The sequence below is a fragment of the Podarcis tiliguerta genome (assembly GCF_965153285.1).
Source record: "Podarcis tiliguerta genome assembly, chromosome: 1".
Lineage (NCBI taxonomy): Eukaryota > Metazoa > Chordata > Lepidosauria > Squamata > Lacertidae > Podarcis > Podarcis tiliguerta.
The window spans coordinates 68,314,701-68,330,458 of record NC_139534.1 but is presented as its reverse complement, the minus strand read 5'-3'; the positions used below and the strand labels follow the sequence as shown (position 1 = coordinate 68,330,458).

The 15,758-nt window shown below is 41.4% G+C and overlaps 1 protein-coding gene and 1 long non-coding RNA gene across 5 annotated transcripts in view; one reads left to right on the top strand and one right to left on the bottom strand.

The window, feature by feature from the left end:
- The window catches only part of AMPD3 (adenosine monophosphate deaminase 3), a 34,316-nt gene that overhangs the window by 7,458 nt on the left and 11,100 nt on the right, over positions 1–15,758 (bottom strand). For all 4 annotated transcript variants that reach the window (XM_083402624.1, XM_083402626.1, XM_083402625.1 and 1 more), the window contains exons 5-10: positions 15,396–15,615; positions 14,592–14,721; positions 7,182–7,376; positions 6,781–6,912; positions 5,051–5,214; positions 1,881–2,007 (exon numbers count right to left, since the gene is read on the bottom strand). In XM_083402624.1, coding sequence (XP_083258750.1) covers positions 1,881–2,007; positions 5,051–5,214; positions 6,781–6,912; positions 7,182–7,376; positions 14,592–14,721; positions 15,396–15,615 — 968 coding nt within the window. The remainder of the gene's footprint in view (positions 1–1,880; positions 2,008–5,050; positions 5,215–6,780; positions 6,913–7,181; positions 7,377–14,591; positions 14,722–15,395; positions 15,616–15,758) is intronic.
- LOC310666223 lies at positions 8,615–13,181 on the top strand. Its single transcript, XR_014505788.1, has 2 exons — positions 8,615–8,817; positions 9,124–13,181. It is a non-coding gene; the product is annotated as an uncharacterized lncRNA (long non-coding RNA).

The window sequence follows — 15,758 nt, the reverse complement described above, 5'->3', positions numbered from 1 at the left end:
GGGAAGGCTTGCCTACTGAAAGGAGGAAGAGTGGAGTTTTACATGTGGAGCCAGTGGCAAGGCAGTGGTTAGAGTGCTGGACTAGTACTTGGGAGACCAGGGTTCAATTCCTCACTTGGCTATGAAGTTTGCTGGGTGACCTTGAGCCAGTCATTACCTCTCAGCCTAACCTCCCTCACAAGAAAAATGTCCACTAGCACCTTAGAGACCAACTCAGTTTGTTCTTGGTATAAGCTTTCGTGTGCATGCACACTTCTTCAGATACACTGAAACAGAAGTATCTGAAGAAGTGAGCATGCACACAAAAGCTTATACCAAGAACAAACTGAGGTGGTCTCTAAGGTGCTACTGGACAATTATATATATATCAACTGCGTCAGACCAACATGGCTACCTACCCGAATCCATCTCCCTCACAAGGTAGTTGTGGGGATTAATGAGGAGCGAGAGAACTATGTAATCTGGCTTGAGCTCCATGGGGGTAAAGGTGCAATAGAAATGCAACAAACAAACATATGAATAATAATATACAGGTGTCGACACCTGCCGCAACTCCACCTCAACCAGACCTCACAAACTGCCTAAGTTCACCTGCCACAAGGATTGTTTTTCTGGGTGCCTTCTTCTCACATCACTTTCATGGAAGAAGCCTGTTGCATCCTCCTGGAAACTGGGGCAGCAGTGAAGTAGGGGAAAGTCACACTTGTAAATCTCCTTCTGTAAGGTCTCCAGCATCTGATATAACTTTCGCATGGATAAGAGCAGCACTTTCCATGCCACACTAGGAGAGGCCCTGAACATTCAGGCCAGCCAATCAAGGCAGAGCTGCATGTTCTAGAAGCAAACACCTCTTTCACAGCCACAGGGCCCACAACAGCTCCGTGACACTCATGTGTCAGTGTTCACACCAAAGATGGTAGAATCATAAAACTTGAAACATTTTTAAGTTTTCGCCAGCAGAGGGAGCTGCGCCAGAAGAGCATAAGAGGTTGCTGTTACTGTACAGTGGTACCTTGGTTTACAACCATAATCCATTCCAGAGGTCCGGTTGTAAACCAAAACAGGTTGTAACCCAAGGTGCGCTTTCGCCAATGGGGCCTCCCCCCCAAAAAGAGTTGTAATCCAAAAAAAAGGGACACGCACTTCCAGGTTTGACGTGGTTGTAATCCAAAATAGTTGTAATCCAAAACGGTTGCAAACCAAGGTACCACAGTATTAGGAAATGTGCACACAGTCTCAATCAGCAGGCGGTGGCAGCTTTGGCAACTGCAGGTACCTAATCAGCGGATGGGGGACTGAACTGAATTCCAACATCTGACTGGCACATAGTTGTGGGGAAACGGCTAAACACAGTAGTAACACACTCAAATCCTAGTGATATGAGCCTGTGGCTCTTGCACTTAGTGGTGAGAGATTTTGGAGCAAGGCAGAGAAGGGGCAGGTGTCCTTAATGACATTCACAAAAGAAAAACCAGAACTTTGTGCCGAAGTAGCTGAAATTCTGCACCAAGAAAGAAACTGAATTTGGCAACCTGTATAAATTATGCAACTTGTGCTCATTTTGCATAATTTATTTTGTTTTTGCTATCCCCGGGGCAGGCCAAAGCAGTATGCAGAACATGGGTGCCCTGTTCACTAGGAGCCTTGCTCAGACCCCTGTCTCTGTGGCTCTTTGAGTTTTCATCCCACCAAGTATTTTCAAAACATTGCAGTTTTAAGGATGAGAAACTTGCTTTTAGACGCAGGGAGAGAGAACAAAACAAAAAGTTATGGGTTTTGGAACAATTAATTCTACACTCAATACAAAATGAAGGCATACAGTGTGATCATAAAACAACTTGATACATGCAGCCCTGAAGAAGGGTCACCTACATACTTACATATTTAAGGAAGAGGTGCAGCTCTTTATGTTCCAATGGGTTGATAGTTGCCTCAAACAGAGGTAAGAAGATGTTCTCTAGCATTTTGCCAAAGCTAGGCAGAATCTTTTTTGACCTAAAAATATCACTGAAAGAAACAAGAATCTTAAATATATATTTATTTAAAATTTATTTATTTATTTAAGATTTATTTGCTTAGAAAAAAGGCATGATTCTTAGAGACCAAGTATACTGACCAAGGAATGTGTATAATGCCTGGTAAATGTACAGAATGCAGTTAAGATATGCCTATTCCCCAAAGCATGTGGGGATTATGCAGAATGGCTGGAGAATGTACAAAATTCAGCCAATATTTCCCAAGGCCTGTTGGGGATTATGTATATTATGTACACAATTCCCTCTTCATGGATAGATTATGTGCACATTCTCCACAAGGCCCAGGGAAAGTGCACAATGGCCAGATGTTAAGCACATTAACCACTAAACTTGAAATTCTCCTTAATGTTTACATACAGTATGTGTGCATGTATATATGTGTGTGTGTGTGTGTGTGTGTACACACACACAGCTTATACTTTAACTGACCTGTCGTATTTTTAATTCTTTATTATAAGCAAGGAAGATTTAAACTCAAATATCAATCAATAAAATTACCTAGTAATTACCTGATGAGAATTAGTTTCCTCTACAAACCTGCCCCGAAACAAAATATGTTGTCTCAAAATTCAGTCCTGAAATCTCTCCTAATGAAAGCTTCAATTTGAGTGACTAATGCAGCATGCATACTTGTTTGCATTATGCTGAGTAGTAAACTAATGATAGCAACCTGCTTCCTAATGAGTAATGTGATTTATGGGGACTTGAAGTGCCTTGTGGACTCATTATTTAGCTCCCCTGTCAATGCATGTTGGCCATGCATCATAATCTCTAGCAAATAACCATGTCTTAGATACCGTACTTGCAGATGCAAAATTTACAGTTAAAACTATGCCAGCCTTAGTTCCCTATCACACTAAAAGACTTGTATGAAAATTATTTATCTGATTTTTTCAGCTTGCATTTAGTCTGATATGTAGACCAATTCCCATTGCTAGTTTGAAGTGCATTTTGATTAAACAATCACAAAAATTACAGAGGATTGCAGTTGACATTTTACATCATTTTAAACATGTTTTCAGTTCAGCCTTAAAAGCAGACCCAGCAAAGGTTGAAGGGCGCCATTGTGGCCTCCGAACATGTACTAGCCTGGCAGGGTAGGCTGTGGAGCCAAGCAGAAGCTCCCAGCATGTGTATACAGGCCAGTCCTACCCTGTTAATGGTGCCAGTCCTGCCCTGATATATGTACATCAGAGACAGTGCCAGCATCATTAACAGGGTGGTGCTGGCCATTGCGCACAGGCTCAGCGTACCTAGAGTACAAGCTTAGCCCAGCCACCACCCAGCTAAGCTGCATCTACTTCAGCAAAATGTACCAAAAGAAGTTTGGGAGGTGTAGCAGCAGCCCCACATTTAAGGCAATGTGCTGTTTGGCTTTTAAACATTTATCTGCAGCTTACACAACAGTGATATTTACATGTGATGTTGGTTTCATAAAAGTGATACACTGCTTGATTGTAAAAAAACCCATAACACCCTCAAAGCTGTGTACAAAAGATGTGACCAAAGACAACATTTATCTACCTTGCCCCTCACTCTGTTCAACTAGCTAACACTTGTACAGAAATACAATGTCACATCATGTATCTTCCTTTAGTAAAGGTAAAGGGACCCCTGACCATTAGGTCCAGTCGTGGCTGACTCTGGGGTTGCGGCGCTCATCTCGCTTTATTGGCCTAGGGAGCCGGCGTACAGCTTCCGGGTCATGTGGCCAGAATGACTAAGCTCCTTCTGGCGAACCAGAGCAGCGCACGGAAATGCCATTTACCTTCCCACCAGAGTGGTACCTATTTATTTACTTGCACTTTGACGTGCTTTCGAACTGCTAGGTTGGTAGGAGCAAGGACCGAACAACAGGAGCTCACCCCGTCACAGGGATTTGAACCGCCAACCTTCTGAATGGCAAGTCCTAGGCTCTGTGGTTTAACCCACAGCGCCACCCGCGTCCCTTTCTTTACCTAAACATTAATGAAAGAAAGAATGGGGGATGGGCAGCCATGTAACAAAGCACGAGGTGAGGAACTACTTTTTCCTGTACAGTAAAAGACTGTATGCCAATAGGAACTGCTGGTGGGCTGATTTAGAGCCTCCCCCTTTTGCCTCTCTTAAATACCCCATTCCTCTCTCTCTCCACCGCTTCCAGCGCCACCCAAGTGGCTGACAGGGAAAGGGACAAATAGCTCATCAGGCGCCTGAACTGATCAAGTGCAGGCCTAGGGCCATCCCAATACAGTGGTACCTCGGGTTACATACGCTTCAGGTTACAGACTCCACTAACCCAGAAATAGTACCTCGGGTTAAGAACTTTGCTTCAGGATGAGAACAGAAATCGTGCAGCGGCAGCAGGAAGCCCCATTAGGTAAAGTGGTGCTTCAGGTTAAGAACAGTTTCAGGTTAAGAACGGACCTCTGAAACAAATTAAGTACGTAACCAGAGGTACTACAGTATATTTTGGTACCCAAGGCAGAATAGCAAATGAAACCCCAAATCAAGGGGGGTCAAGTTGTTTTGGTGCCTAAGACAGAAAATACCACCAGCACTTCTTCTACAGGAGTAAAAATACAGTAATAACACTCAAAATTAACTGCCCAAGGCAGTTTCCTCACTGTGCAATGGTAGGGCTGGCCCTGTGCAGTGAGTCCCTCATCCCTTGACATTCTATTACTCCATCCATTCTCAGTTCTACCCCCTTTTCACCTCTCCTCATAAATTAGGCTGAGGGTTGCAGCTTCCCCACTTGATTTAAGGTAACATGTATTTCGACTGATAGAAAAAGGTGAAATTGAGTTGTCCAGTTTTGTCCTCTTTGCTTCACACAGGATACTGTGGTAGCTGCCATGGGGCAAGGCTGTTTGCATTACAACAGGAGACGAGAGAAGATTAGATCAGACTTCCTCATTATTTTTGAGAAAGTAATTACATGATGAAGTAATGCTTGCAAGGAAAAAAACACTATTCAGATAGAGAAAAAGTGCACCCATAAGGCTAAAAAACAATGACACAAAGATACTTACTAGATTCTAGGGACCTGAATCATCCAACGCATGTGCGGTGAGTAAACTTTGTGCCTGATGAACCACTTAGCTAAATTTGGCCATTCATCTGGAGAACGTCCATAAATGGACAGCCGAGGTTCTGTGTACTGGTATTTACTTTCTTCCAGTTCACGGGCAACTTCCTATTCAAAACCAAGCCATTATTACATTTCTGCCAGGAGCAACACATAATCACAAAAGCTTTACACACAGATCTTAATTTGGAAATATGTCCATTGAAATCAATGATCTAGAGTGTTAGCCATGTTTTGTGCAGCCCCCCCCCCCAATATATTTGTGCAGGATCCAGAGAACCCTGATGCATGTTTACAAATTTATTCATGTCCACTGACATTTTTTTCTAACTTGCTCAAACAACAGCCCCCAAACCACACAAAGAATGGGACTTGTACACCTCTTAAACACCCTTTTTGTGATGCACTGCAGAAAAAAATAGTAAAGTTACCAGCTTTGAAAAGCCCTTTAGTACATTCCTAACTTCACACACACATCTCTATACCACAGTTCCTGTGAAAAAGGGTGAGCAGAAAACCTTGCAACTTTAGAGCTCGTCTAGCTTATACAGATGTACCGTATTTTTCGCTCTATAACACGCACCTGACCATAACACGCACATCGTTTTTAGAGGAGGAAAACAAGGGGGGGGGAATTCTGAATGAAACAGTGGATGTATCATTTTTGTGCCTCATGCTGTGGCCACAGACATGTGATCTGATGGTGAGTTTGGGGTAGCCCAATGCAAAAATCCTGAGAATCCCTGTGGATCTGTGCTTTGTAACCACGTTTTTGCACCATTGTGGCCCCAAGCAACAGTGGGTGCATGATTTTTTTGGTGCAGGCTGTAGCCATGGACATGCTATGTGATCTGATGGTGAATTTGGGGTGACCCAATGCAAAGATCCTGAGGATCCATGTGGATCCGTGCTTTGTAACCATGTTTTAAGTGGGGAGGGAAGGAAAAACACAGAAGGGACAAGGAGCACGAGAGGGGTGTGCAGAGAAGCAGCTGGCTAAGAATGCAGGAGAGGAGTTTAACGGGAGGGAGGAAAGGAAGGCAAAAGTTTTCCACACACACACACACCCAAGCCAGCCCTCTCTCTCTCTCCCACCTGCATGTTTTCCGGCTGCCTGCGAGTCCCTAAAACACAGCAGCACCGGAGCACGGAGAGGAATTACAAGGAAGGACGATCCTTTCCTTTCCCCTCTGCTTGCCTGGAGGGGAGGGGTTGCCTGGAGGGGAGGGGATTTGCCTGCTCTTTGTTCCGTTTGAGCAAATAGCAACCAAAACAGAAGAGGGTGGGCAGTAAGACCCTGAGGCAGAATGCAGGAAAGCAACAGCTTCCTCTCTTACGGAGCTCCCTTCTCCCTGACGCATGATTGGATTTTTGCCTGATTTTTGCCTCTGCGCTCAGGAGGGTCGGCTCCAGGGACCACACATTCGCTCAATAACACGCACAGACATTTCCCCTTACTTTTTAGGAGAAAAAATCTGCGTGTTATAGAGAGAAAAGTACGGTACATGTCTGTCACACAAGACATCTTGTGTTCTATGTGGAGTTCAGTTGCTTTCAGGATTCAGCACCTCCTTAGCTCAGCAGCATACGCTGCAATTAGTATATTTCATATTACAAGTGTTTTTACAAGACACTAAGAGGCACAGTGACTGAAAGGATTCAAAAGCCTCCTACCTTCACCATACGAGCAAAATATTCACCACCAATATAGTTCTCTGTTTTCAAGTACAAGTCCCTCAGCTCACTTGCACCAACTGGATTATATTTGGAGTTGAATTTATCAAATCGATGAAATGTCTGGCGATCCTGAGATAAGAAGGGAAATGTGTATTCAATAAACTGAGTATCAGTTTTTAACAACTCACATATTAAGTCATTTTATTGCAATATATTTATTTACATCTAGTTGTAAAATATCAAAATGTCAATATATATTCTTAACTAAAGCATTCTTTAAGTAACAAAAAATATATATCACAAAAGCCAAGAGAGTAATCTTCTCCCTCCATACATGGCTCAAGTACAAAATCCTGATCTCCGTATTCAATTTCATCTACTGGTCAAAATGTACTTACCGCATGGACATCTAGTGAGTCTACAGTGAGGTCATAGGGATCCATGTTGAGATTTTCAAACACCTGCTTTAAAGTTAACTTCTTGCCTTTTTTCTCTCCCACTATCCTGTTTGGCTCTGTTTGGTATGTGTGTTTAATGAACCTCAGCAAATGTTTCTGGTTCATACAGGCAGCAGCATGGATATGGGTGTCAACCTGAAATCACAAACAAGATTATTCTGGCTCAGCTGACATCAAGCATGCATATTTTACTATTAGCCATCTGGCACAGCAGGTAATTTGAAAGATATTGAGCACCTTTCTCTGCGTGCTATGAAGCACTAACTTCAGCAACGACAAGAGTCATCAGGTTTCAGCTTTTGGGAGTGAGAAAGAATATTCTTACATGGCTGAACTCCCCTTTCACCAACAATGTAATCTACGGATCACAAAATTCCCATTGTCTTGTCAAATGTAGCCCTCAGGCTCTGGTCAGATGTTACTTCTTAAAAGAAAAGGAGGAAACCTATTCTGAATACATATGCAGTCAAAGCTATTAAGGATAAGAGTCCTACTAGTTGTAAGATGTTCATTTGGAATTCAACATGCTTGTGAGACACAACACATATTCATTCACCTGCATTACAGTTAGTGAATGTTCACTTTGTGAGTAGAGACCCATTCACAGAATGGACTTTTCCATCTCCTCCTTGCCCCTGCAGCCTGCTGTGCCTCATGAAAATCTACTCCTGAAAATTGGGAGGCTATTCTGAAACATAATGCATGTTAAGTAGGAGGCTGCAGCAGGAGGGAGAAGTCACCAGAAATCAGTGAATTCCACCACCCCTTGTGCAGTCCCTGGGATCTAAGTCATTATGTATGCATTCTGCACAGACCCACCTGGTGTGACTTCGCATTTATAAATTTATATTTTCTTTCCAAATGTGTTATTCTGTTCCCACCCCCTTTCCTGGCAAATATGTCTTATTTTGACCTGATTTTACTTCCCGTTTCTCAGCATATCCCTGACCTCCAGTGAAGATGTCTGTCACAATTATGCTAATAGAATAGTGGTGAAGTCATCCACTGTTATGATCCTGAAGCTACATCATTGCGTTGCAATACTTTAAATAATAATAAAACATACTAAGGAGTGGCTGGGGAAACCCAGCTAGATGGGCAGGGTATAAACAATCAAATTATTATTATTAGAGTTTGGATTTGATATCCCACCTTTCACTCCCTTTTTAAGGAGTCTCAAAGCGGCTAACATTCTCCTTTCTCTTCCTCCCCCACAACAAACACTCTGTGGGGTGAGTGGGGCTGAGAGACTTCAGAGAAGTGTGACTGGCCCAAGGTCACCCAGCAGCTGCATGTGGAGGAGCGGAGACGCGAAGCCGGTTCCCCAGATTATGAGACTACCGCTCTTAACCACTACACCACGCTGGTTATTATTATTAGTGGTAGTATTAGTGAATTTAATTATTATGTTACACAATTCATTGCATTTTTTTTTTTTTATTCAGTAAAGTACAGTATTTCACATTTTAACATCTTCATTTGTCTTGTTTCCCTAGGGACTGAAGGAATGCTCCTGTTTCCATGAGAAAAAAACAATCGCTCAGTAGCAGCAGAAAGGACAGAAGGAAAAAACTGGGTGTGTAGCATCTGCTAAGGCTCTGAGAATTGTATTACAAGGACTTCAAAGATGGGGAAAAGGAAAAATGAAATTGACACGATTTCTCCTCATCTCTGCAACCTCTCAGTTTTATTGCCTCCAATGTCAATTTCACTTCCAGGGCAAAGGGGTTGCTCTAAACTACTTCTGCAGGAGTGAGGGGGGAAATGTTTTCAATGTTTTTCAATGTCAGTTCCAGCTCTTGGCAGTGTTTGCCGCAGACCTTAGGCAAAATGTTGCACATTATCACCAGGTGTGTAATGAGTGCTCCCTTCACCACTAAAGTGAAGTCTAGATAAACCCCTTTGCTGGAAAGGTGAAATTCAAGAAGCCTGTATTAATTTCAGCTCTAAGGTGGAATTTATTCAGACTCCCTGAAGTGACAGGAAAGTACTGTCAACACCTTTCTCTTGCCCATGCTCTTAAGCTAAAGCAAGTTCTATTTAAAAGATATGTTTTCTACTCTGCAGACTCAATGAGACAAACAATAAGTAGCAAACAGTTGAAATCATCTGTGAGGCACTCTGTCCTGACAACTTCTTAGCCTGGAGGACTATCTACATACATCACAAAAGATATTAATATATTAGTAGAGAATGTCTGATTACAAATCAAGGTACAGCACGCTACACTAAGTACAAAACAGAATGACAGCTAAGCATGAGTGAGATACCTGGCCCACATCCTGCCACATCAACCAGCAGAAGGGGCTCTCTTGGTAGTTGCATTGCCCTCAGACATTGGGCAGGGGGGTGACCTAGGAAGTGGCATTTTCTGTGGAAGCCCCTCCCCACAGAAGCATGTCTGGCACCTTCACTCTAGCTGTTACTGTAATTTGTGTGCAACTGTTTTTAATACTGTATTTATTTTGCTGTAACCCACCCTGGGACCTTTTGGTGAAGAATGGGTAGTAAATCTAATAACAATATTGTGATGATTTTGCTGGAAGTTTCAGCCACAGTGTATTTGGCTCCGTAAATGATATAATATTTATTTATAGCATGCACAAGGGTCATGGGTTTTTTTAAGAACACCCAACTCAATGAGGGCTTTCATGGAGGAGCAGTCTCATACTTCATGTCTTATACATTGTTGATAATCATAATCAGCTCCATAGAAGAAAGTGAGAACAGCAGTAATAGCTTGAGTATGCAAATTACAGAGAGTACATTCAGTCTTTATCAGGATGTTAAATAGAAATGACTGCATACAGTGGTACCTCAGGTTACAAACACCTCGGGTCACAAACACTTCCGGTTACAGACTCCGCTAACCTGGAAGTAGTATCTGAGGTTAAGACCTCAGGATGAGAACAGAAATCGCCCGGCACCAGCGGGAGGCCCCATTAGCTAAAGTGGTACATCAGGTTAAGAATGGACATCCAGAATGAATTAAGTTTGTAACCAGAGGTACCACTGAATTTAATAATCCCCCCCCCCCGACCAAGCCAAACTTGTTCCATGGAATAGAATCTTCTTAACACCTGCAATATGTTTATACTGAGGAGGGTGAAAATGCCTCACATTCAACAGCTCATTTTGCAGTTCTGGCCTCAATGCAGAGATCCAAGAAGGCAACACTAATGATTCTGTACCAGGTGTGGAGATCCTTTGGCCCTGAAGATGTTGCTGAACTGCAACTCGCACAATCCCTGGCCATCAGCCGCATTTGCTATGGCTGAAGGGAGCTGTAATTCAGCAACATCTTCAGGGCCAAAGAGTCCCCATACCTGGTTTATACAATGAGGAAGGAAAGATCACTGAAAATTGATTTGTCCTAGCAGAAGCAATGGTAAGCTACTTCTGTCCCACAATTGTGAGCTGATTCCAAACTTACTGCATGTGTGAATGAGCCATCACATATCACAAAAAGAAGTTCCATGTTATTGACAAATTTCCTGCTTTTCCACAGAATCCCACAAAACACAAGGAACTTACTTCTGAGTAAAAGAAAATGCCTAGCTATTACCATTTTCTTAGAACACTACTTTTCCAATGGGATCTCATTACTGCATCACCATCTCCACAAGTGTACCTAATAAAATGTTAAGCCACGCAGAGCAGCATGTTATCTAAAGGTCATAATGTACTCTTGAGCTTAAAACCAGTTTTTGAAGCTCCTGGAGTTTTCAGAAGGTAGTAAATGCCATGTAACTGATTAGCATTCTATAAACAGACAGTTCATTAGCGCACACTTATTATTCACCATCATAATTTAAAATCAGCTTTGCAAATCAGTTTCCACAAAAAGCAGAGTCAGGCTACATGCCATTAACCTTTGGTTCTTATGATCATTGTACATAATTCATAACTGGATTTAGTCTTTAATTTTCCATTAAATGTGCTTTGTAACAACTTCCACTAAAACCTAGAGAGTTTCATCAACAGCTGTATTAAAACAGATGCTTAAAACATCTACTAACACAAGAAGGATATTTAATCACAAAATCACTGTTCATTCAAAATTGTGCAGCCATTAAACATGCAAAATTAAGTTTACTTTGGCACATTTAATGTTATTAGAGGAGGATGAAGTCTGAGCTAAGGGTATAATTTTTAGGCAGAAAAACAATATATACCTGAACTATAACCTTACAAGATCTAGAAGGCTGTGTGGCCAATTATTTTTTTCCTGCCACAGTTATCTTAAGTCCATTATAGTTATCTGAACCTGTCCTCAGATAACATTTCCTCTTAACAGAAATGTATTTATTTATTAAAACAATTTTTACTAAATAAAATTTATCCTGCCTTTCTATATTTTTCAGACTATTGTCTAATTCAAGATCCCAAGATATTTATATATATTCTTTCCTGCACACCCTAGCAAAGTTACTACAGAGGTACATATAGATTTGTTCACGAGATTTCGCAGGCGAGATCTCACCTTGAAAAAAGTGATGTGCCCCAAATGCACGTTTTTGGGCACCACGAGAGCACAGCCCTGAAAAATGCTCGTCTTTTAGGCTCTGTGATCTTGTGTGGTTCACGTGACTCGCAAGGGAGCACAAACAGGAAGAGGCACACCCCGGTTTTGGGATTCAACATGTTGGTTTGCTGCAAGCAACTGAAACAGAGGTGCATCACACTAATATATTTTTGCTGCCATCTTATTCTTTTCCTCATAATCTTCTCCATCCACCTTTTCCTCCCCACCCTCATCTAGGCCAGCGTCCTGTTCTCACAGTGGCTGGCTAGATGCCTGTGGGAAGCACACAAGCAGGAACTGAGTGCAACAGCAATCTCCTTCCCTGTGGTTTCCAGCAATCTACCTACAGGACAATCTTATAAACGAGCACTTTACATCTCTCCAACACAAGCTAAGCTTTCAAGCACACTGAACGATTTTGACACCTTCCAACATTTCAATGACACAGGTGTCATTCGATACTCTTATGAACACGTCTCTATTAAACCTGTCACCAAGATAGATAAATATTCCATATTTAGATCAGTGATAATTACACTGACAGAAGGGTCTTGGTCACCCTGTTCAGAATTATGATCTATGTCTCTCCAGCACTTTCCTTTCATAGCCTCTCACTATAAACACTACTAGTTTTTCCACCTTGGGGCATCATAAGATATTAGCCTAATAGCAGAAGCAGTTTACAAAACTTTGGATCTTGAAAGCTTAAAATGGCTTCAGCTTCAATTTTTTTAAAACAAGAGTTGGGAACTTGTGCCCCTCCAGTTGCTCTGTACTGTGACACCCCTCTGTCCCAGCAATGAGGGGTGTTGCCAGGGGTGGATTTACTATGAAACTAATGAATCTTGAGCTTTCGCGCCCCTAATCCCGAAGGGGCCCCAGAAGTGACTTTAGTCCACATTGTTTTAAAAGTCTGGGTCTAGTGGACCCAATTTGAGTTGCATGATGCAAATTGATTAATTTTTTGTTGCATATTATTCCGACAATCCCGAAGTTTGAGAGTCAGTAGCACACATGTTGTAAAGGTGGAGTGTAGTTGTAAGTTGGATGTTTTCCCCCTATTTTGTTTCCCCTCCCCTGTTACTCCTCTAGGGTTCCCTCAAGACCTGAGGAGGAGGACAGGGGCAATCATTCCAGATGGGAAGCCAAAATGCTTGCACTCAATGAACAATTAGAAGAGCATGGCACTGATTTCCTCTAAGGGTCTTTTTTTTTTTTTTTTTTTTTTGGAGGGGGTTGTCATAGTGTGTGTTGTTTTTGCAAAAGACTTTACTGTAAATAAATCATTGAATAAGTACTTCCAATGAATCTGGGGACATTGGTAGTTCACTTGGAAAAGCTTCAACCTGTTCTGTTTACTGCCTTAATCTCACTTTTCAGGAATGACTTCTTTTCTTGCACAACCTATTTTGAAACCAGAGAACAGAAGCAATATAACGATATACTGACTCTGCACTGTTAAAAAACAAAGTTCATTATATCACAATATGCTGTACATAAATATATTTTTCTGTGTTTACATTAACACAGGGCTGTATCAACTAATACATATGCACTATTCAACATTCTCCATAGTTTCACCACAGTGTCATCTAATAAAAGTATTAATTTATGCACACCACCATGAAAAGAACAGCTCTTAAGGGCCTGGAAGACTAAGTTTTCCTTTACTTTTGAGTGTTTCTTTCTTCTCTAAAATTATTTTTCTAACCAACTTCATCAACCATGTGGAGTTATGCCCTGAATGATTAGCACTGTAGATGAGAAAAGGGCATGCAAATGAAGAATTTTTTGGTTGAGGGATCTGTGCCAGCTAGATAGCAGGAAACATTTTATTCTTAGTGAGAATACATCCCTTTAAACTAGCACATATTTTGAAGGCCCACACAAACCCTTACTCATACTATACATTCACAAACTTATGAGTCCAGTGCATCAATAGAATAAAACAATAAAAATTAAAGTCTTAACTTACTAATAGCAGAATTCAGCTGCTGTTTTTAGGAACTCACATTGTGCCTAGCCTGGACTGTATAAAGTCTGGAGAGGACTGTGGTTGCATTATTTACAGAAAGTGTTGAAGTGTTAAATCTTTGTATTAATAATGCCCAAGATTAAAACAAAAAAGCCCTGTGAAACCAGACATATACTACCTCATCTCTACTGTGCTGTTTTCAATTCTCAGCAAAGCTGCCACCCATTCACAGCCAAGACATGTTATATGGCAATAATTAAGCAACACTTCTGGCTGTTGAGATTCTTAGTTCACAGCAAGCCCTTAACAAGACAGAAGAAGGCAGAGTTAATTCTATGAGGGTAATGTTTATGCCATCCTCTCCTAAGGAAGGTCATTATGCCCCTACTAAGAACATGCAATCTTTTTGCCAGACATTCTTAGGCTGTTGACTGTCAAAATCCATGTAATAGCACACCATGTCATCTGACATTGAAGGTGGTTTCTCTGAACTATTTTTAAAGGCAGACAATCCAATAGGCATAGGATTTTCTTTTAGTAGCACTATCATTCCAAACTGGTTCTCCCATCCCCTATTTCATTTATACATTCTTTCTTTTCTCAAAGTCAGCAGTTCAGATTTTGATTATTTTTGTATCTCATCCTTTGACCAAGCAGCTCAACCCTCTCTGCTTTGGTTATTTCTTGCAACATTTTATTGCTGTTCCTTACTCATATCATACGATTATGAATCATACTGCCGCAAGATGAAATAATGTTTTCCATAATATTTAATTCAACTTAACATCAAATGCTTCTAAAAAGTGGCACTGATTAGAATAAATCACAGACCAATCTTTTTCGTACTTACCTTTCTCACATTGTAAAAATCCCGATGAGGATTACTCTTGAGTTCTTTAAGTTCAGACATTTCATTTAACATCTCATGTAAACCAAACTTAGATCCTAGAAAGTTGAGCCGCTTATGGCAGTATGTTTTTCTGCGGAAAAGGAAACACCGTACCTTAAGTATGGTCCGACAGCAAATGAGAATACTTTTACTTAAATAATCATAGAAGTGGAAAGGGACCCAAAGAGTCATCTAGTTCAACCCCCTGCAATGCAGGAATCAGATATCCACTTAAGAATTAGAAATGTAACTTTTTCTTCTTCTTAAAGGTGTTGCAAAATACTGGAGCCGTAGGCCAAGCACTGCCACTGATCAACCCTGTTCCAATCCCACATTTGAGAGATTCAGACTATTAATACTACCTCACCGCTGCAATTCTAAACACATTTACTAAAGTGAGACCCTCTTTCTTTGTCCTTCACACAGACAACCAAAAGTCAATATCAGAGATCAAGGGCACCTTTCAAACAACACAAAACACTCAAGGAGGATGCAAAGTCAGGCTAGAGAAAGGCATGACCTCAGGAGAAGGACTGTAGCTGGGAAGTGGGTGTGGCCTGGAGACAGGTCCAAGGACCAGATAGAGAGTTCTGAAAGATCACAGATTACCCCTGGGTCTGAGGTCGTCCCCCGTCCCCCCGTTAACACTGTATGTCCCAGAACATCATTTAACATAATAGGTTTGACATTCATAGCAGCAACGCAACTGTTGAAGCATACAATAGGCTAGCATTAGGGAATTCTCAAAGTTAAACAAAGCCATACGTTGGGCCATCTGCAATGAGAGCCAGCACATGACTGAGGTCAAGGGTGTAAGTCTGAAGATCAGGATAAGGCAAGTTCCACGGCTCATCAGCTTCCATCATTTCTTTGCTCTCATAAACGAAGAAAATGCCTGCCTTCATCTTTACAACATAATCCAGATTCCCTGGAGAATCATCAAGATTGTAAAGGTCCTGCAGGTCTTTTGGGGGTGGATGAAAATCTATAAAAATGTCCGAATCAATAAATTTCTGTCATCATTCAAAATACAGTATTGATTCTATTCACAATATTCCAACAACAAAAAGCAGTAATAGACTTATGAAAATCATGAAGTGCTATATAGGATATCTACTGTCACATGAA